Source organism: Paralichthys olivaceus, chromosome 16, assembly GCF_024713975.1.
Source record: "Paralichthys olivaceus isolate ysfri-2021 chromosome 16, ASM2471397v2, whole genome shotgun sequence".
In the NCBI taxonomy this organism is placed as follows: domain Eukaryota; kingdom Metazoa; phylum Chordata; class Actinopteri; order Pleuronectiformes; family Paralichthyidae; genus Paralichthys; species Paralichthys olivaceus.
This window is the reverse complement of record NC_091108.1, coordinates 21,756,252-21,778,744: the sequence shown is the minus strand read 5'-3', so window position 1 is coordinate 21,778,744 and position 22,493 is coordinate 21,756,252. Positions and strand designations below refer to the sequence as shown.

The 22,493-nt window shown below is 40.8% G+C and overlaps 1 protein-coding gene across 3 annotated transcripts; it reads right to left on the bottom strand.

The window, feature by feature from the left end:
* Nucleotides 1-1,511: 1,511 nt before the first annotated feature.
* On the bottom strand, nucleotides 1,512-21,758 carry LOC109647873 (ADAMTS-like protein 2). 3 transcript variants are annotated; one of them, XM_020113694.2, is made up of 21 exons: nucleotides 21,625-21,758; nucleotides 17,334-17,423; nucleotides 16,906-17,009; nucleotides 12,450-12,522; nucleotides 12,220-12,322; nucleotides 11,661-11,806; nucleotides 11,379-11,502; nucleotides 10,568-10,648; nucleotides 10,065-10,240; nucleotides 9,811-9,945; nucleotides 9,525-9,723; nucleotides 9,120-9,188; nucleotides 8,222-8,579; nucleotides 7,519-7,619; nucleotides 7,186-7,312; nucleotides 6,336-6,549; nucleotides 4,878-5,033; nucleotides 4,605-4,775; nucleotides 4,275-4,451; nucleotides 3,903-4,056; nucleotides 1,512-3,712 (listed from the first exon to the last, which is right to left on the bottom strand). In XM_020113694.2, the coding sequence occupies exons 1-21, from the start codon at nucleotides 21,715-21,717 to the stop codon at nucleotides 3,564-3,566; spliced, it is 3,000 nt and encodes a 999-aa protein (XP_019969253.1). In that variant the 5' UTR covers nucleotides 21,718-21,758; the 3' UTR covers nucleotides 1,512-3,563. The 3 variants fall into 3 exon arrangements, with proteins under 3 accessions (XP_019969253.1, XP_019969244.1, XP_069367786.1); XM_020113685.2 differs by having other exon boundaries at nucleotides 8,222-8,567; nucleotides 9,525-9,945; XM_069511685.1 differs by having other exon boundaries at nucleotides 3,419-3,709; nucleotides 8,222-8,567; nucleotides 9,525-9,945.
* Nucleotides 21,759-22,493: the final 735 nt, after the last annotated feature.

Below are 22,493 nucleotides of genomic sequence, written 5' to 3'. Positions count from 1 at the left end.
GTCATGTTTCTGATGATAGCTTCTTTAGTGCTTCTTCATTCATACAGCAACTACCCATAGACCTCCTCTGTTTGGTTCTCAGCTTGAATTACCAGGGTTAAGCTGGTCACCATTGAACTGTAAGATTTTTACGTCTTCACTTTCTTATTCAATATTCTGCCTGCAGATTCTTTACACCACAACCTGAAGCTATCTTTCTTCAAGACGTGGTTATTGAGGCATTTTTGACCACATTATTGTATACTATATATATTATGTCTATAATGCATGACATACATTATATCTGTACACCATTAAGAGAAGAGTGCCTGTCTAATTCTGCAGGTTCTCCATTCTCTCTTCAAGCAGTACCCAAGGTCAGGCTACACAATCTTCTACGGTCACTTTATATTTTTAAAATAGTTTATAGTTGTATAAAACATTTTTATTTCTATAGTTACCTTCTAATTTTTATAGTTTTTGTATAGACGATTAGCATGGGTGAACATAACACAGTTCTATATTTATTTTCAATGCACATTTTCTGCAAATATTTAATATTCCTGCACATTTTTAATTCCTCTGTATATATTGAATTCTTATGCAAATGTTTAATTCTCTGTTTAAGTTTAATTTTGCTTCAGTTGTTTAATTTTATCTTTCCTCTGTACACATTTAAATTAACATTCATCTCAGGCCAATTTCTACATGTGGTTACTGTGTTATAAGTTAACTCTAATGCATAAGTCAAGTCAAATGTATGTTCAATGTATGTTACTGCCACTGGATGCTTGAATTTCCTTCGGGATCAATAAAGTATCTATCTATCTATCTAAAGATAAAGGACCAACCAACAGAACATTGTAGTGTCTACACTTAGAGACATTCATATCTAACTCAGTTGCGCCAGACAGAGACACCAGAACACCTACAGGTAACATAGAGAGTGACTGGGAATGGGTGACACAAGTAGAGCAAGATATATGGGGATGCTGTGGGAGACATCTTCACACTTGGGGTGACAATTGCTCATGTTGCTCTGTTAGTGTTTGTATATTGTTCCACCTTCTGGTCTTCTTGATGCATCAAGTCTACATTAAAATCTTCTGCCTAAGACATCAACTGCTGCCTGAGTTCTCCTTTCACCCTAATCCAGAAAACATCCATAACAGTAGTGGGTTCTATGCATGCACATAGACATATATACATAGACGCTGCATTAGCAGTTGGATAATAGGTCTTAGTCGTCACTATATTAGACTGGGCAATACTGGCCTGTAAACAAATACCAGTAAACAGTGAGCAGTCTGGATAAAAAGCTCTATCACGTTTACATTTTAATCAATTGGAGGCTTAACCATCTATGTGAAGTAAAAAAAAAAACTCTGTCTCCAGTTCCAGAATCCCGATGGTTAGGATGTAATCACATTTAAGAGAAGTGTGAATCACAGAAATGGGCAAGTGGCCAAACTCTACGTTCAGTCCAGTGTTAGTCCACCAGGAGGAGCAGCAGTCACAGGCCAGACACGCTCCTTGTCAAAAAACAGCTGCTCTTTTATTCTTTGTGTGATACAGTAAACAAAAACAGCAGCAGCAGCTCTGTGGGCAGTGTCACAATAGGTAAACAACACTCTGCCCGACGCTGACAGTCATGTTTACACAGTGTTTTGGATAGATGAGATTGGCCCCAACAGTCTTCACTGGCAGCAATCTTGGTGCAGCACCACAGTCCTGTTCCTCAGCTGTTTCTGCTCTGTTTGTACAGTAACTCAACAGTTCCGTTTACTTCCTACTTGAGTCGTCACATGTGAAAAGCTGACGTGAAAGTAACCATGTTCTCAGGAATTCATGTACCTGCAGATGCTACTTTTCACAGCACTTTCATTGACTTAATTATTTTCCCAAATTGGACAGTTTTATTGTTTCAAGCTATCCAAAGTCATTCTAGAGAAAAAGTCGTCAGGTGTCCTCGGGATCACTTGTAACAGACTGTGTGATTCTAAAAGAGCGTTCTCTTTTAGAATCACACTACAAAAGTTTTGAAACAAGGTTTAAATAACAGCTTGTTGTTTGAAGATTTGTTTCATTCTTGACAGAAAGGTGTGTTATATACAGTATGCCACTAGTTTCTAACTACCTCCAGGCTTTGTGCTAAGCAAGGCTCAAAACATATTGGACATATATCAACTGAAGACAGACCGGGATCACACTGATGGTGCTGATTCTCATCCCAGTCTGGATTAGACCATAAACAATTTCCTATAAACAAATGTCCCCAAAAGTCCACCTTTTTATGTAGAACACTAAACTGTTTGTTCAGTCTAAAGCTAGACTTATGAAGGATGCAGCCTCATGATTGTCTCTGATGACACCAGACTTGTTCCACTAGGTGAAGCGACAAAGTGTTTTTACTTTGCTGTCTGTGAGTTTTGTTGATGTAGTGTAAGCATCTATAGGAGTGCATTAAAAGTAGATTTTCAGTATTATGCTTTGAATGAATGAATGGGATTTCTTATGTCAGCTAATGTTGCAGTGAGTTGAATTACCATGGACTGATGCCTGTCTTCATGTTGTAGTTGTCTCAAAGTTTGTTTTGAGCGCCTGCTAGATGCAGTACAAAAGTGCTGCAGCTTGTTATTTTGTAGTCAAAATGGACAGTGGCAGAAAAAGAGCATATTTACAAATCATCAATGCACCAGCAGTACAGCTGAACCAAGCGGTCTGTCTGAGGCTGTGTATGTAAAGCAGGACAGGACGAGACAAACGCTGAGAACCCCCCAGTCACAATGTTTCCCAGGTCTTGTCCTGGTCATTTGCCACACTAACAACAAAGCTGCATTTGGTCTTTCATGAACTTTGGATCCACTATTTCTTCATGGAACGTAGCACCTTAAAGAAAGGAGTGAGGTAATGGAGAGATTATAGACATTTACCAACCAGAACTTGATGGGACATACTTGGAGTGATGGACAGATGAAGAGGGATTTTATCCATTAAAATAGTGAGATACAGAATAAAGTACTGGAAACACTGGAGAAAGGTTATTTTAAAAGACTGAATTGCATGTGCTGTTGTGGAGAACAGATGAACAGACATCCCAGTGTGTCTAAAGCTAGTCTATCTTCACATTGTCTGGGTAGGAGGTGGTCAGGGCCTCTGTGTGAGGAGCTTGTCTGTTGTGTCACGGTTGATGCTTTCAGTATTTTAAGTAAATTTCCAGTTGTAAAATATTGCTACAGAGCAGGACACGTGCAAAACTACTTTACTGTAGTACTGTTTGCACTACGAGTTGTTATGATTGCATTATTCTTAGTAGTGATGATGCTTCCTCAAAAAAAGGATTAACAAAATGTTTGACATGAGGTTAGAAGAGTAAAGGAATAACATTGACAAGTAGAAGACAGTGACCACAGATTGACCTTTGACATCAGTGATAGGCTAACATTAATAAGGTAAATGTCGATGTCCTAAGGCCGTACATTGCTAGCAGCAGGCTTTTGTGTAGCACCAAAAAGGATGTGGTGTGACCGTTGGTACCAGTGGTTGGTGTTGAGGGGACAAGGTGGGAGGTTACAGTTGAGACCTCAGGGTTTTGGTGCCTTACAGGACTGGCAGCAGGCCTTTCTGTAGTACCAATGGGAGCACAGTTTCACTTTGAGGACGAGGGCACAGTTGGCTGTTGGCTTATCTTGGCAGGAGTCGTCTACCGCTACTGATGCTGCTGGAGCCGCTGCTGCACGAAAGCATGAAAGACATCAAAAATGAAGACATGAAAAATACTAAATGTTCCACTTAATTCGTTAGGACACTGCAGAAAAACAGTCACAGTGATGCATCTGGGAGTTGATTTATGTGCGAGCTGTAAGAGTACTGACATGTTGCATCAGCTCCAGTGAAAGCACACCCCGTGTTTGTTTTCGTACCTGGTGCGTCTGTCGGACAGCTCTGGATCTCACAGCTCTGTCTGGCTTCTGGCTTGAGGGCTGAGTCGCAGCTGTGGCCCCTGGTTACCAGCTCCTCCCCCTGGTAACACTTGACTTCTCGAACCTGGACTCCACTCCCACAGGTCTTACTGCACTGAGGGGTCGTGAGGGAACAGGACTTTTTGTTAATGATAATATGACCTAATGACCTACAGACACAGCTCTTATACAGCACAACATAAAAAATGAGATGAACACAGAATGTTATGTATGGAGGTACAGTTATTATATACAACCCACTAGCCGTGGTTTTAAATCACTATGGTAGTGTTTTGGATCAGTAGTTTTGCATAAACTCAGACTGGGAGTTACCTGGGACCAGGATGTGGTGAACCATTTGGAGCAGGGTCTCTGGAAGCAGGAAGAGCTGGTCTCTGGTTTGTTATTTTGGTCACAGCTACTGTCTGGAAACTCTTTGAACACACCACCTTCCAGCCCAGCGCACACCACCTGACGCTGCCGCACACCGCGACCACAGGTGGCGTTACACTGACACGGCCATGGAACATGAAGCAAACACACATGTAAACTTAACATATCAGTGAGGACGGACTCTGATTTTCACCATCTTACACAGACGAACCAAACATGCTCTCTCAAAGGTGAACGACACTTCCACAAACTGGTTCTTTCAACGCTCACCTGCTGCCATTCTTGTTCCACCCAATGGGGGGCGCAGTTTCTGTCACCACAGGGATAGATGGCCAGCGGACGTAGTGATTGGTCACACTGCTCTTCTGACATCACTACACCACCTGACGAACGACATGTCACCGCACGCACCATCCTTCCCTCTCCACACACACCTGAGCACTGACACATAAACACAAACATTTAAATCAAATGGTCTGGTGTGTGTGTGTGTGTGTGTGTGTGCATGTGCCTACGTGCGTGTGTGTGTGTTATACAACTCACAGGTCCCCAGTCGGAAACTGTCCATCTTCTGTCACAGGGCGGGCCCTCACACTCCTGATTTTCTATTGGCTGAGAGGACTTGTTACATAGTTTCATCTCCATGGAGCAACGAACCTCCCGAGTCCGAACACCACGAGAGCCACAACGTGCCGAGCACTAACGCACACAACAAACACAAGCGCAAACACAAACATAAGTGCCTAAAAACAAGTATTGAACTTTAAATATTTCCTTTTTTATTGTTCTTAAGTGTAAATTCTTAATAAATAACTACGCATTTATTAAGCACAGCATGAAAATGAACGTGTAGCAGGAGCCAAGTGAACATTCAGTGTGTTTTGGAGTCGGTTTCACAAACAGAAAAATAGTAAGAGGGAATGTTTGGTTTTATTTGAGCTATATCATGACTGTAAATTGCAAATCTTTGGGGGATACATTTTTATTTTTCATATATTGACATGGAGGAGGAGTTTGTTTTTTTCTGTAATTTTGTCTCAGGAGTATCTTCTTCAAAATCTGTTTCAAGATGACTATGTTTGATTTGATCATCTTAGCATGAAAATGCTGATAAGACGGAGACGAGAGAAGATGCAGGGGTCGGGTTCAGGACCAGGTGTTGTGCACCTTAGCAGCAGACAGTGACATTAGATTCACAAATTCATATTTTGTGAGAAACAGCTATAAAATAACACCGGTCAATATTTCTCCCACCCTCATGTTTGGTCACAAGAAACTGTTCATACAAGTGGTAGAGGGAAGTGAAGCGTTCCAACAATCTGAGGGTGTTCATCTGCTGCCCTGAACCGAGAGAGAGATGAGCTCAGCTGGTTCATCCACAGAGGGAGGATGCTTCCTGACACAGCATATGTTGAGGGATTTCACATCCCTGTTGTGATGCAGGAACAGGAAAGTCTCCAAAGACATTTGGGCAGTTCTGCTTCTCTGTTCAGTTCTGCAGGGTAATCAATTATTATTAATAATTATTAAATTATTATGTGACTCAGCTTTTACTCGGGCACACGAGCATTTAGACTTTAAAGTTAAGGACGAAAACATTTTCCGTTGTTTTTTTTGTAATAGGCCAGTATAATTAGGGATTTGGGATATTATAAGATTAATGTGACACTATTTCATTTCATGTGCAGATTCAAACTGTCAGTGCTAAGATGCTTGAGAAGACGCCCAGAAACTTGTACTTTTTGGACTCCGACTTGACTTAGTTTCTTCTTCTGGTAACTCAGACTTGGACTCGAGGTCGAGACTCCACCTCAGCAATGATAGAATGCATGCTGGCAGTTCTTGGACACTGTTTCTGCCTTTTGCTTCTTTGACCATACCAATGTCTGATTTCTAAGAATTTAACTTAAAGATGTATCCAAAACTGAATTCTGGTAACAAATAATAGTCACATCAATGATGTCACAACACCAGGATGATTGCTCTTGCTTTCTGTATTACCTGTGACCACTCAGACACCTCCCACTGTGGTCCACAGCTCTGGCCAAGGCAGACCTTTCTGTTAGCAGGTTTGTGCAGGTCATGTGCCAGACACAGTGAATCATAGACGGAGGAGTCAAGACCTGGCGACAGCATCTTCCAGCAGCGCACAGTGCGGTACTGAACTCCCTCGCCACAGGTTCGAGAGCACTCACTCCAGCCACTGGTCTCCCACCTGAGGAGAAAGAGGTGAGAAGGTGTTGATTGTTAGGTCTCATAAAGCCATTATGTGTAGCAATTCTTTTCTGTTATGGCCATGTTATGGCATGGGTTCTTGTTTGAAGAAAAATGAGATAACGCCAGTGAAACTCACTCTACCCATTCATCTTTGTGTTACTTCCATGGCAGTATGGTGATAATTGTCAAGCATTCCTGTTCAGCAGTGTGTCTTTTTTACTCCCACTAAGAACCATCAATATGTTCAAAGCCTGTACAAATCTTACTCATTTTACAAGAAAATGAAACAATATAGTCAAGTGAAAATACTTCATACTATAGACTTAACAACAGAGTGTACAAATAAAGAAGACAAAGTCAAATCCATCTTAATCAACTCACTTGCAGGTTATTAATTGTTTAGTAAAAAAAATTGTATTTGGTTGGTTTTATCAGTTTTTCTGAGGTGGGTACATCAGTGTAATGTTTAGGGCTGTAGTTGATACAAACTTGCCTAATTTAGGGCTTTCAGGATATCCTGATATAAACAAATGTATTAATTTGAGGATGATACATGTTAAACTATGAAGACTTAAGCAAACGTCATGCTGTGCAGTATGTGTCAGTTATGGAGTTAAAACAGTAAAGGCAGCACCTTGGAGGACATTCCTTTCCGGTGCAGAACTCATGTGTGGGCTCTGGCCTAGTCAGAGAGTCACAGTAACTGTCATCCACTTCAGTACCATCATAACGGACACACAGGGCATAACTAGTGGTGATACCTGGTAATACACACAGACGCACAGTGTTAACAGAGTGTACACATTGTGCAGATAGAGATCAACAACACTGTCTATGTGCAGTATAATGCAGAACACCAGTCCATTATCAAAGAATAAAGAGACAGATTGTGTTAAAATTGTCACTATGGTTACACATGTGATAAATGTGCGTATCGTCATATTGCATTTTGTGAGTTTGAGTTTACCTGTTGTACAGGTTGAGCTGCACGGAGCATAAGCAGAAACCTTCCAGCGATACATGTCTGCCAGACTAATATCTGGGTCTAGACCCACATCAAAGTCATTGCTAGGGAGAAAGATGGAGACACACAGGTACAGTTTGAAGCCTGGATTTTACCATTTTATTATTTTTGTATAAATACACTAATCTAACAGCTGTGGTGCTTACATAAGAAAAGTGTGTTAAATAAGTCACTCATTAATTAGGTCCATCATTTATACAGAGGTCTGACTGTTTATTGATGTTCAACATCAAATATCTATCTAATGCCAGATGAATCAGATGAATATGTGTAGTTGGAGAATGTGTTTACAAGCACAGCAAACAACCTGCTTACTGTGAATCTGTGTATACTTGCAGCAGGTCAGTAGGTTTCTCCACTGTCCTATAACTTAACTGTAGTAATAATAGAAGCTGCTGTCTCAGTGCTGACTTTGCTTTGTATACATAGCAGAGAAATCTGTGGTTGCACAAACAAGGTCTATGACATTGAAATATTCAGCTTACTGGAAACAAACGACCATAACCTGGTCACTTGGTTTTACAAATAATAAGCACAGAGTAAATGAATGGTGATCTGAATACTGAGTAACACAATGAGCACTAAGGATTCAAGCTGCTAAACATCATGTGGCATAAATGAGACGTGAACAGCTGTTCTCTCATACCTCTCTGTGTTGGCTGCCTGGACTGCAGACACCTGCTGCAGCTGCACCAAGATGGCAGTGTGTGTGTCCGAGTGTGTGACGGGTTCTGTTTCTGTGTGTGTAATGGAGTGCGTGTCTGAGTGTATTTCCAGCTGTGTGTCTGTGTGTGTTCCTGAGTCTAAGGGAGACAATGTATCTGCTTGTGTTTCTGCTGGTGAATGAGGCTCAGTGAGTGTGTGTGTGACAGAGTATGTGTTTGACTGTGTGAGGGTGTGTGTGTTTGAATGGGTCTGGTTGTATTGTATTGTATCCAGCAGCAGATACGGGGCTTCTTCAGGCAGAGTTGCTGAGTGAACACTTTGACTACCTGTGGATGAACCTTGTAAATTATGTGAAATATGCAGCAGAGTTATTTATATTGTAATATTTACAAACTGTAATATTTATCCAGGGTTATACTCAAACTGTCCTTTAACAAACAATGTTCACCTGCAATGGTGGCGCACTGGCCTACACTATCTTTTGCATAGCTGTTCCAAGTGACAGTTGGAACAGCTACTTGCAAGATGAGAAAACAATTTTCATGTGAGAAAGGAATTATTTTATTGTTGACTCAAAATGTATAATCATGCAGTTGTCTTGTATTGATGAAAAAGCTGCATCTGCATTATAAATTAAGTGACAGTGTGCAAATACTATTGGCTTATTTTGGGGTTTATAACACACGACATTTAATCTTTAATCATGTTGATATGAATAAAATCTATAGCATAAATTAAGTGTATACCTGCTTCTCCAGGCACCACTGCATGGGTGGTTTTTGCAAATATTGTCCAGGGCCTTGAAATCCCTTCAGAGTACATATAGTAATAATGTAATATTGTAATAGACGAAAACTATAGAAAAATGTGTTTCCTACCTGGAAAAGCGAGCACCAGTGTGTTTTCATCCGCAGTGGACGGCTCATCAATTAAATTGGAGGAACTCCCTAAATGAGCAGAAATATAAAGAAAGTGTTTGATAGTCCACAGATGAATTAGTGTCTGAAAACATTTTAGGGTTAGGGCAACTTCTAACTTTACAAATCAGTTAAATGGACAGTTACATCAAGAAGGGGGATAGAGGATAGAGATAGAGTGCATCGATGTGAAAACAGAGAAAACTAACAGTGGGCCGCAACAAAAAAAAACATTTATTTCATTATGAAAGGGAATTAATGTCGTCTGAAGCCCTGTCTAAGGGCAACTTCTACGCGAAAATGTGTAGTTCATTTAAATGCAAAAGGCGTATTATTTATGATAGGACAGATTAGTCTGTGACTCACGGTAACCCGATGGCGCTGGAGGTCCCTGCTCTTCAACATCATTGTGGCTGAACACATGACTGGTGACATCAGCCGGTCTATAGACCAACATTGCCGCTGGCGGTGGAGGGCTGGGTGTCCTGATTTCCCACACGACTTCCTCCTCCTCCTCCTCTTCCTCTTCAGACAGCTGGATATCTGATTGGTCATCAGCTCCCAGCTGGGTGTTGTAGGGATGGCGAGATGTCACAAACGCTCTGCTGTGGTTCGTCGACTTAATGTGATCCCCAATCACATCGTCACTTACCTCATTGTAGGTGAAGTTAAGGTGGGAGTGGCCAGGGCTTGTAGTGACACCCTCTGCAGCAGTGATGTCATAAGACTCGAGGGGGATGGTGTACTCGTAGGTGATGTGGGGGAGCTTCCCATTCAAATTGTAGTACTGCACACACAAGAATTAAATATTGTTTAAAATGCACAAATGGGACACATTCGCTGCAAAAGGGGTGTGTGTGTGTGTGTGTGTGTGTGTGTGTGTGTGTGTGTGTGTGCATGCAATACCATAACATTGAGGCCCTGCAGTGTTGGCCCCTGTGCAATGATGTACTCCAGCCCATCAGAGAACACATTGCTTGGACGTCTGTACTTGAAAACTGTTCCTGCCACGAGGAAGTTTTGTGGGTTGTCAAACACCGTGTTTCCATTGAAGAAGAAATGACCGTCTTCGTCTGACAGGGCTACATATGACAGGAAACATTATCAATCGATCAAATTCAATCAAAGGTTATTCATATATTTTTTCCTCATAGAAAAAATACAGATAAGTAGTTAGAGGTACCTATAATAGAGCTACGGGTTCTTGATTTGGAATGATCCAGAGTGAGATGTGAAAAACATAATTATCACTGAATAGTGTGCTCAAATATAGCTCCAGGCAAGATTCACCCTCGTGAATGAAATACATAGAATGTCACGATAAAAAACTACTGCTACAGATTGAAATGATCTAAATCTGGTGATTTCATACTCAGTATATTGACCTTAAAGAAGTTGTAGGTTCTCACCCAGGATGTTCTCAGTCTTGTGTCTCTCTATGATCTGAATGTCAGTGGCTCCAGCCGGGATGTTGGTGATGAACACATAGCCTGAGGGAAGAAATTCTTTAAACCACAGGAAATACTGTCTGATGTTAACTGTTATCAGTAAACAGTGATACCAAAGAGTGTAATATAAATCCAAGAAAAGACACTAACTCAGCTGAAATGCAAATATCAGCTCTACAAATATCTCCGCTCACTAATAATATAAAAACACATACATACATCCAATTTAGATTTAATGAAATGTAGAGATGCACATGGTTTGATGTTAATACTGTGTGCTGAGTTTTGAGACTTATTTTGGGGCTAAGAGGCCGTAACTGAGCTAAATTGCTAACGTCAGCATGCTAAAGTGCTTACATTGCCAATGCAAACATGTTTCTCAGGTTTACCATGTTTACCAACTAAGTTTAGCATCCTAAAAGCTAACAAGGCAGAGGGGAATTAGTTTTACAGTATCTGGTCGTAAACCACTGTTCACCTGATGATGGTGCTAGATGAATGTCTGTCCATTTTTTGTCCAAATCTATCAAGTAAAATTAAAATATTTTAACCAGAGAATAAATCAAACCAAAAATAAACATGGATAGATACCTCAAGACAGGACATGAAATGCAAAACTGTGAATGAATATGAATGTAGATCCAGCATATTAAGAATTGTATCACCAGTGTAACCAATTTCTCCATTTGATAATTTGACTATAATCAAAATGGAACATATCTCATACTAGTGGCTACATCTGTCTGCATGTGTGTTTGTGTGTGTGTGTTACCTAACTGTGTGAGTGCCGTCCTGTATGATCCAGAGATGCGCTGGCATGACGCCCCGTTGCCTCCACACACTCCACATCTGTCCACTGTCTTACTGCTGTACAGCTCCCCATCACACCCTACAGGCTGCAGGAGAAGAGAAGTTAAAACATGCAAGAGAGTTATTTGGAGGCTTCACTCCTTGAGAAAGTCAATTTAATAGAAGAAACATTTGCTTTAAATGAGAGTAAAAAGGTTACTAAATACACATAATACAAAACGACACTTCTCCCTGGATGGATTACCTGACATATTCCCTCTATGCAGACGCCATGGTATTTAGTATCCCGGCAGAATGTACCATCGTGGGCAGGAACTAGGAGCTGTCGCTCACCACTGATGGTTGTACACTGCAGGTCACATGGCTTATTGGAGATGCTGATGTAATCAGCTACACAGGAAATTACATATTGTAAAATATATTTACTTTATTGCTGTTACAAGACACAATTACTGAGGAACAAAATCTAAAACACTCAGTAAGTTACATGTGGTTATCATTTGGGATCACCCAAGTGCAAAGTTGCCTGGTGCAGCTATGATTAAAGAGAGCAGATTGAAAAACTCACGACACAAAGTTAGTAAGACTTCAATAAACAATGTCAGCAGTGAAAGCTAATTATATTCATTACGTTCACAATCAAACATTTTGCAATAATTTACTTTAATTACTGAGGCACATGCGTTCATGCATATTTGAATGTTTATGTCAAGTATAGTGAGCTAGACAAGTATGAAGAAAGGCCATACCAAGGCCAGTGAGTACAGACAGATTAAAGAAAGACTGATAGATGGACACTATACCTGGGTAAAGAGGTACCCAGTGGTAGTATCTTCTTCCAAAGGCTTTGGAGTTAAATTGGGAACACTGGTGCTGTTTGAAGCTAACACTGGGGCTGGGACAGGGCTGAGAGCACAACAAAACAACACACCCACACCCAACCCCCCACACACAAACAAAGATACCAACAGTTTACAGAACAATTCCATTTCTGCCAGTTAACTTTTGAATAAATATGAATGTTGGATCATACCTGGTTTGGACAGAGCTGGTACTGTTTAGGAGAGCCGACACAGTATGAGCTGTTGTTCTGTGTGGTTGACAGCCTGAGGTAGAGACAAAATACAATATGATGACTCTGCTGTATTAAAAGGACAATAGACAAATCCATTGAATTTAAGCAGTAAATCAAATCTAAATATATAATATTTTCAGCACAAAACCCATGAAGCACATAATCTGCCAACCAGTTACAACACAGGAGTACATAGCAACCTAAATCTCTGGTAAATGTATATATATGTGTCAAATATCTCTTGACTGCAACAGTATTTCCAGTGAAAACAGATGGAATGTGTGTAATCCATGTGTGTCCTTTGTGGTCTGGAAACAGTGTAATAGGCAGGACTTTGACTGAGTGTGTGACAAACACCACATCAGACTTAAGATTATTTCAAGTAACTGATCTCATTTGTATGTGAGGTTGCCATTGTGATTACAAGAGCTACATTTGTATAGAGATTTAGCTAAGAGACTGCTCTTGTGCTAGATTTTAACCCACCTACATGTTAGGAGTTTCGTTTTTCGTGGGTAGAACATTTTCAGAACAACTGACTGACTGTATATATTTCGGGAAATTATGACACATTATCAGGGAGAACATGAATACCTGAAATTTTCCAATTGAGCTGCAAAGGTTTACATTTGAATAAAGTTTCTGAAATGAACAATACGTGAGTGGATTAGGAAGGAACATTTTTGGTTTAGAAGAACATAATGAATGTTTTTGATTTATTTGACACAAGTCTGTTGGCATTAAAGTGATTCCCGTATAGCAGGAGCAGGCAGTTATTGTTTTATCCGTCCTTTCTGCTTCAATCCTGAAGCACTTTGAAAAAGAGTTCCTTTAGTTGTGTGTTTGACAAGTAAGTCAAGCAAAGTGAGGTCCATGCAAAGCTTTATAAAGCTGGAAATGAATCGCTCACAGACAATTTCATACACCATACCAACTGTTTCTGTACCACGTCAGGTCACTGTGGGTCTGATTCCGTTGATGGTTTCACTGACATATCTAACAGCTGGGCAGCAAGCTAATGTACACAGCAGTGACAGAATGGACTTGCTGCAACGCAAAAACCACACACTTCAATATGTGAGATGAAGGCTCACTGATCGGTTCCATGAGTATGAAAATAATGTGAATCATATGCTTTGGCCTTCAAAGTCACAAGACCTCAAAGTAATTGAAAACCTATAGGAGAATTTGGAGAGTGTCCGACAGCTTTTATTGATGTCATTTGTATAAACACAATATCGTGTCTCATGGACTATTTGGCTCTCAAGCTGTTGAGTGTCCTCACAGCTTGGGGTAAAAAGCTTTAGTTTATCCAGGCAGAGGAGGTCTTGATACTCTGGCATCGTTGCCTGGATCGTAAGGGGATGAGAGGCCGATGGCTGCGGCGGGTGGCGTGTTCTAACTGCTGAAGGTGTAGTGGGTGCAGTGGGCAAGAGCAGCACTGATGATCTGTTCTGATGTATTAAGGTTTATGATCACAGACTTTGTAGTTTCCAGACCACACAGTGAATCAGATGGTCAGGATGACCTCAGCCTTTGTTATGTTTAGGAAAAGGTTGCTAAGCCACTCTGCTAGCAGGTCCACTTCCACTGTGGTTTTGATGGAGCTGTACCTGCTGATCTGGACTGACTGCATCTTATAAAATCCAAGACCCACTTGCAGGGGAAGGTGTTCGGGCTTGGTTGTCTCAGCTTTATCGTTAGACATAAGCTTTAATTTTTCCACCAGGGACATGGGAGGACAGATGTTACAGCATTTTCAGTGGAGCGGTCGGAGCAGCAACAGCCTCTAGAAGCACTTTATGATGATTATAAAAGTGAGCAATGGATACATTCTGAGATGAAGTCAGGACTCATTGTTTCTGACAGCCCCTTCGTTATCAGACATTTAAGCAATAACTGAATATTCTGATTCATTCCTCCTCTAAACAGTTTCCCGAACATTCTCTCTCTGTCAATCTTTGTCAAGGAACTAAACTTTTCCTACATCGCCACTGGATGTATGACTTAAGGGTTTGTTTGACTGGAAGGAATCAAAGTGGCAGTAAATCACAAAACTGAGGGCTGGGCCTCTGGGCTAAACAGTCATGGTTTAGTGGATGTTTGAAAATGTATGAGAAACAGAAAGAAGAAAAGAACACAAACCATTTTAACCCTGAAACCTTTCTTCAAGTATGAAGTCTATTGTGGCCACACAAAATACTGTAATGAGTAGCTGTAACAGCTGCCGATGCAAGAAAACGATACTAACACATATAGAACACTTGGAACAAATTTACACAGCACATTTAAAATGCTTTATACTGTCTGATGGTGAAACGATCCCCATTACACTCCTCCATCATATACACACCAACTGCCAAACTAATCACCCTCATTTTTTGCAGTTTCAGACCTTTTTATTGTGGTCAACATTTACAACTTCAGAAAGCGAGGTGAAGAAAGGAATTCCACTTCCACTTATCATAAAGGCAGTTGTTATGGTACACTGCTATGGTGACCTGAATACATTATTGCACAATTTCTTCATCATTATTACAGTTATTGTGAAAACCTAAAAACCTGTAAATATTGATGCCAGATTTGTTTTTCAGATTTCCTTCAATGATTCAACTTTGCACACTTATAGTCCACTGCTCATCTAAACAGAGTTGAACAAATACATGGATTCAAAAATGCATTCATCAATATTCTTTTTTATGCAGCTATAAAGCTGCCTCTTTTGGAACTTTGTTTGTGGTTTTATGGCCCATGCTAGAATCTCATTAACTTCCAGCAGCTAGTTCTTTTTATTACAAGAGGATTTTTTTTTTATCATTTTGCCTTTATTCAAAAATCACTAACATGCACCAAATGCTCCTGTTCACTCACACAAAAATGTTGTGCCACAGTAGAAAATGTGAGCTATTGCTTCTGTGTTTAGTTTTCTCTGTGAATGTGTGATGGTGCTGCTTTCGGACATACACGGAACATCCGCATTTTGTCCAAAGAAGGTGTATGTGTAAACCCAAATGTCCTAGTGGGAGCCTCCACAGTTTGTCATGCTGGCCTCCAAGCATAAAGTCCACAGAACGTCCACAGAATACTGCCTCTGCTGCTCCACCCCTCAACTGAATACTGCGGAGAATTTGTTGCTTTTGTGAACTCGTCTGAGCAGAGAACCCCCTGCTGCGTTGTGCATGTGTGAAAGGCAAACTGTGGAGAAACTCTGGACCCAATTCTCAGCAGGTCTTCTGTCTGAAATTAGCTTATACTTACAGGTCCATACATTTATGTCTTAAGAGGAAACATGAAATATTATCAACATGAGCTGATTCGGATGAACGGGAACAACTTAGAGTTTTTTGACAGTAGAGGAGTGGGGATCTCTTTATTGGTTTGAAACCAGCTGTTGGAAATGCATCTCAAGGGTCTCAGTACTTCAGAAGTTTACAAAATTTCGCAACAAGTAACATGTGTCTGCACCATTTGTACCAAGAAGAGTGCTGTAGTTTATGTTCAATATGATTCTCATTCTGTATGGGTGTGTTGTGGACCTAAAGAACTCCAACATGGAGTAAATGCATCTGTCTTTCATTACCATGTTAACCCCCCACACCAACACACACACACACACACACACACACACACACACACACACACACACACACACCTCCTCTATATCTATCTCTGCCTCGTTCTTCAGCCCATCCTCCTACACTGTTTAGAAGGTAAAGTGGGAGAGACAGCAGGACGAGGTGAGCGGGAGGTCACTATGTGAAAGTGTCCCATCTAATTGGTAGAGGGTGATGAGGGGAGGACAGGAGAGGAAGACAGCCGAGAAGAAAAGCAGAAAGAAAGAAGAAAAGTGAAGTAAGTGAATTAATTGAGAAGGAATGAAGGGAAGAGTGTGTGCAACAATTGGGAAAAAGGGCAAAAAAAGGGGAACAATAAATGGAAAGAGGTGTGAAAGGGGCTGACATGAGAGGAGAGTATGTGAAGGACAGGAACAAAGCCGGGGGAAAGAAAGGGGAAGAAGGGGGGAGACTGAGGGCCAACAGTGAGGGCAGAGTGGTGTTAATCTTGGTTGACAGAAACTTCCGCAAGCCTGACAGGGGAAGGTCAAAGGTCCCGAGATGGCTACAAACACACATTCTGTCAACACTCTACCTATCTTCCCTCCGTATATGGCCATGTCTCTGCTCACTCTTCAACAGTGTGTAGTGTACATTGTACCTTTATATATATATATATAGCGTTTGTGTGTGTGTGTGTGTGTGTGTGTGTGTGTGTGTGAGAGAGTCGTTATGACTTATCAAATATTCAAATAGTTATATCTTTCTTTCTAAAGACTCTGAAGCCTTATTTTCCTGTCTGTGCACACCCAGCAGTTGCACACGAATGTGAGCAGTTGTATCTTATAAAAGAACTCTACCTCTGTATGAGACAGTGTCTCTCCTGACTCCTCACTCCTCCTCCACAGCTCCTGGAACAAGAAGACCAACTGGACCACTCCCCCCACCATTGGAACACCTCCTCCTAGGAGAAAAAAATACAGAACTGAGTCAGAGAAAAACAACCTGAGCAATCATGTGATTTCAACTAGGGAGAGGTGTGATTAAAAATGTTTCTGAATATTAACCAGCCTTCATAACTGAGACAAGAGAGCACTGACACAAACCTGTGGTGATGATGTGTGGGCTTACTGAAAACTGTTGGTCTATGTTACAATGGCCCTACTGGAGCCATAAATACATTTACAGTCAGACACTAATAACATTGTCAGACACAAATACCATTTACATCGTAGAAGTGAGATGATGAAACACATGAGACGGAGTGTGTGTGTAGTAACTGCAGTACCTTGTTGCTTGGCTGTTTGCCGTTCAAACCTCCATGGCTGTGTGATTGTCGATGGATGTTATGCTGCTCCACCCTCCCTTCACTTCTGTCCTGGCAGACACACACCACATATACATGAACTTGGAACATGTGCCCCAGCGTATAGGAATATTTGAGTGTATTGAATCTCAATTAAATTGCTGAATTCACAGGTGAAAATAACTTGAACTTACAAATCTAAAAGTTTGATCTGCACAAAACTACACTGGAATGTGTCTGCAATAACCTAGAGTTTTGACTGGCTAATCACTGTGATCTCAGTGATGTGATCTCAGTGATTACAAGTTCTCCTAAACCTGCATGAGCTAAAAATATACAAGAAGTGTTTTTGTCTCACAGTTTAAAGTGAAGTTTGAGTTTGGGGTTTGAACAAAAAAATGTCTTAATTTTTTGCATTTTGGACAGAAGACAATTCAACTCAAACAATTAACTAATAACTAAATATCACGGGTGTACTGTTATCACATTTCTCTACAGCTGTAACTGTATTTAATGAGATGTTGGCTGTCAGATGAGAATTATGTTAGAAGAATAGCTTTAAAATAACCATCCGCTCTGAAAACGGCGTATAATTACATGCAGAGAGACAGTAGACTGTCAGTGTTGTGTTTGTTTCAGAATTCCTGTTTACTGATGTCAATTACTCATTTTTATCGCTCATTTCAATTTAAATAGTTTGTGCAATTACTCATTTAAAGGGACTGATACTGATAACAGACTGAATCAAAAATACTTTGAGGAACCAACGTGATGTTTTCTGTTTCATTATTCATTAAGCACCTTTACACTCAACATGATGATGTTTCCCTTTTTTGGGATAGCTACAACATCATCACTAATCATTATTGAAACTGCGAATCAGCAAACATTTTCGAAAAGTACGAAAACTAAGGGAGGGTCATTGAAAGATATTTGTACATCCAGAGGTAAATGACAGTGTCTAACACCATTTGGACATGGAATTAGAACAAATGAAATGAAAACCAATTTAAAATGGACAGAGCAAAGCCCTCTGCTCTGCTGGAAGAAGAGATTTGGTTTACCATGTTTCAGACAGATATAATTAGCTTCAACATCAATCTCAGTGACATGTTTTTTTATTCTACAACTGACAAACACACATACACATCAAGGCTCAAAATGCATCTACTGTGTTGTCCTAACAGCGTTCTAAACAAGCCTACACACGCTCTTTACTCTGTCAGATCACCCTCTGGCTAATTCAACACAGAAACACACAAACAGTTCCTTTCCATCAAAGCTACAAAGATGACAGTGGGTCAGACGTCACATTATTCACTGAAGAAAAGATAGAATTCTGTGTACAAAAGCAGTCCTACACTTCTTCTAGAGGTTTGGAGTTTAAGGACGAATTAGGATGAGGAGAAACTAAACAATGCATTTTGTATCCAGATTCTATCTATATTCAATTTTAACCTGATTACATTTACACCTACATGTGTCTCCAATTAAAAGCTCTCTCCTTGCCTTTGCACAAAAACAAAGAAGATAAAAGAAGAACACTAGAAGGTGGAAGCCCCATCGTGTGTCATTGTGATTTCTGTGCTCCTGAGCAGCAGATCCTGAAATCATAGTAAAAATGGCCATTTATAACATTGTCTATGGATCAACTATTACCACTGTTGCAATGATACAATTTTGGTTCAGTCCAGCAGAAAGTTTATGAACTGGTTGAAAGTGTAGAGTTCAGATTATTCGAAAAGTGAGGAGACTGAACAAGGTGGTAAGCATGCGAACGTCAAGAAAAACCAAACAAAAGTTCAAACTGCTGTTCCACCACTAAAGACAGTTCTTGGGGAGTAAATAAATAGACTTGCACCATTTCTACTCAATTGGGGAGTAAACAAAAGACTCTAGCAAATAGCCCATTTAAGGTGTGTCATCAAAATATTTATGTGGCAAGTTTAAGTTTAAAGAATTACAAATTCCTTTTGAATTAGTGTGAGGGCAAAGACATGAATACACAGTGAAAAGATAATGTCTCTGAAATTAAATATTTATTTCATCTGAGCAATGTTCCTTGATTATATCAAAATAACACTACATTTGCACATAAATATAAAATAAATCTTTTTGTCTACAGGCCTGTTGCTCAGCATACAGCTGCATACGTGATAAAAAGGTGCATGTTGAATTAAGCCATTTGTCTCTCCACATCTTTACAGGAAAAATAACGACTGCTAGTTAAAACAAAATGAAGTTACCACAATGAATGCAATCCTTTAAATAGAATCATTACTTCACTATCGCTATGGTTCATTATGTTTGTGTGTTATAATGAGCAAAGACTGCTGTAGCGTTGTTGGAAGTTGATGTCTTGCCAAAAGACTATATTAGATGTCATGCCAGTTGCTGTGTGCACTACACAACTTTTTACTATTTTACTGCTGGCATCACTTTTATCCAGGCCTCTTTTCAGTTCACTGTACTTTAAACCTTTTTTTCTGTTTCATTGGCAAGAATGAATGGACCGAATTAAAAAATCTATGCTAACCAGACAAACATGGGGCATTTTATCAACCATCTCTGCTGCAAGACTGCTCAGATCAGTCATGAGCAAAGAAACTGAGCATTTTTTTTACCATTTAAAGGAAGAACTGTGAGAACTGGTGTCTGCAAACAATTGTTTGCGCAGTCTTTGGCAATGCATCTGTTTAGAGTTTCAACCATGAAAGCCCAAGTCACCCTGATGGGCTGGCTGCTGGCTCTCACCATGTTGTCTTCTTTACACAGTCTAACAGTCAGAGTTTCAGCCCTCTGGTCAGACAGGCAGCCGGTCGTTCTGTTTGTCACTCAGCTAACTCTGCATCATGCCCACAATGAACAGAGTAGCCAAACAGATATGATATGACTTTCCAATGTTAAGGCGTGTTTTCTAATCAGCAAATCTATGAGATTGGAGTCAAACTAACTAAGCACATTACTTGGCCAAATAAAGACAGGCATTCCATACAACAAAAAAGCTGTGTAGTTTTAATAACTGCCTTCAGGGATAAGCAAGGATAACATCAACACAACTGTAAAGTGAAGTATGTGGACCAAAACCATCAATGAAAAATAAACTCCCAGAGTGTTATTACTCAGCCAGTATCTGTGTAAGTTGCTGTTATTGCTCTGAGATGTAATTAAGTGAATTTGCCTGAATGTCCAGTTTAAGAGAGAACCTCTTAAGTAAAGTTAAGACTTAACACTGCCAGAACTATAGTGGACTAAAGATGTGTTCCTTGAAAAGGAAGCATATGGCCTCTGCAGACAAGAATTAGAACCGAACATACCATGAGAACTTAAGGGTCTCAAATGAGCATGATTTACATTTGCAACCATCTGCATTAATAAAACATGATTAATAGTTGCAAACACTGCTTCTTTACATCCGATGTACAAAATGGTTCAAGTTCAACAAAGCAGCTGTTATTAAGCTTTTGTTGAATGGGGGGCGGGGGTGGGGGGGCAGTATGACAGTCCAAACATCTTACCCCACTCTGAAAGTATTTTAATGCTTAAGATAAACCACACACAGCAGGTCACGTTCATTGGATGAGGCTTGATTTGACTCCTTCCTCAGTTATAACTGGTTTGGAGAGGAGGGTACAACAAACTCCATTTACAGCTTCCATCATTTATGTCATTTCACTGCTGCCTTGTTTATCGTCTGGTGTAAACACATGTTAGACAGCCCCTTCTACAGGTCATTACCGTTCACACACACACACACACACACACACACACACACACACACAGCCACAAATTAGTTTTACAGTAAATACAACTTTTTGGGCCTCTATCACCAGCAGTAGAAATGAACTGGTGTTTTTTCATTGAAGACACACGCACACGCACGCACGCACGCACGCACACACACACACACACACACACACACACACAGGGTCCTGTAGGAGGTTCGCTGAAGACAACAGTGATAGTCCTGCATTCGGTCACAGTCAATCTTTAAATACAAAGTTTGGTTTCATGTTTTTTTTCTTCGAAGCACTAACTCCTCTTGGCTTTCACTCAAACCCACACATCATGGTTGCTGTGTTCATTCTCTCTCTGCCGAATTGGAATCAAATGGCTCTTAGAGGTCAAACCAGACAGTGTCTTATACGACAAGCGAGGCAGCATCCGAGTGACAGACTTGAGAAGTTCAGTGTTCTCCATTGGAGCGAACTACCGAGTCCCCCTCATGACTCCAACGCGTTCTGCAGACGGATAACCTCCGCGAGCTATTTACCTTAACGGGCCAGTTGTTCGCCAGCGGGAGAAGCGGGAGGTGCAGCAGCAGAAAGGAGCAGACCGGGAGAGCTAACCCTCCGTTACCGAACATGGTTCATTCATGTCATGGACCGACCGCTCTCCCCCCTCCCCTCGGCCCCGATCCCCTCCGCTCCCCTCTCCTTCTGCCCGCTTCGCCCCTCCCACTCCGACCCCCTTCTGACGTAGCCACGCCCCCTCCTGCAGTCGCTCGCGCGCACACGCACGCGCACGCCATACCCCCTACTTTGGCTCTGCAGGGTGGTCCTCAGCTTCTTTCACTTCTCGCCCACTTGTCCAATCAGTGTTGAAGTTATTTTGTGGAGCGGGTCTGAATGAATGTCGGTGCCGCGATGAAGACCAGTGAGTGTCTGTGTCAGTCCAACACGGTGAGCTACAACAATCACAGAGTCAAAGAATCAAGGATCAGGGGTTTGGTCCTGTGGTTTGACCCAGCTGCAGGATGTCAATGAGGGCATCCCCACTGACTGCCACAGAGCGCTGGTTGTCTGTTTATTTAAATGGTTTTAATATCCAACATATCACATGTTTTAATCCTGCTAGATATAACACTGCACTCCCCTGGCCCTTTACATGAGCCAAGTGTGAAGACGATAAGCTAAACAGTTTGTGAGCCATGTGTTATACAGACAGATATTTGAGTAATTAGTTGATAGATGAATCCCGTTGAATCTCAACTCAACAGACCCTCGTTGTTTAAAACTATCATCTAAACTATCACTAATGTTGACTGCTCATTAGAGCACTGATTGTTGATAGAGAAGAGGAACCCTATTGAACCAACCGAAGACTGAACTTGAATAAAATGAAGGAGATGGCCCACAGCAT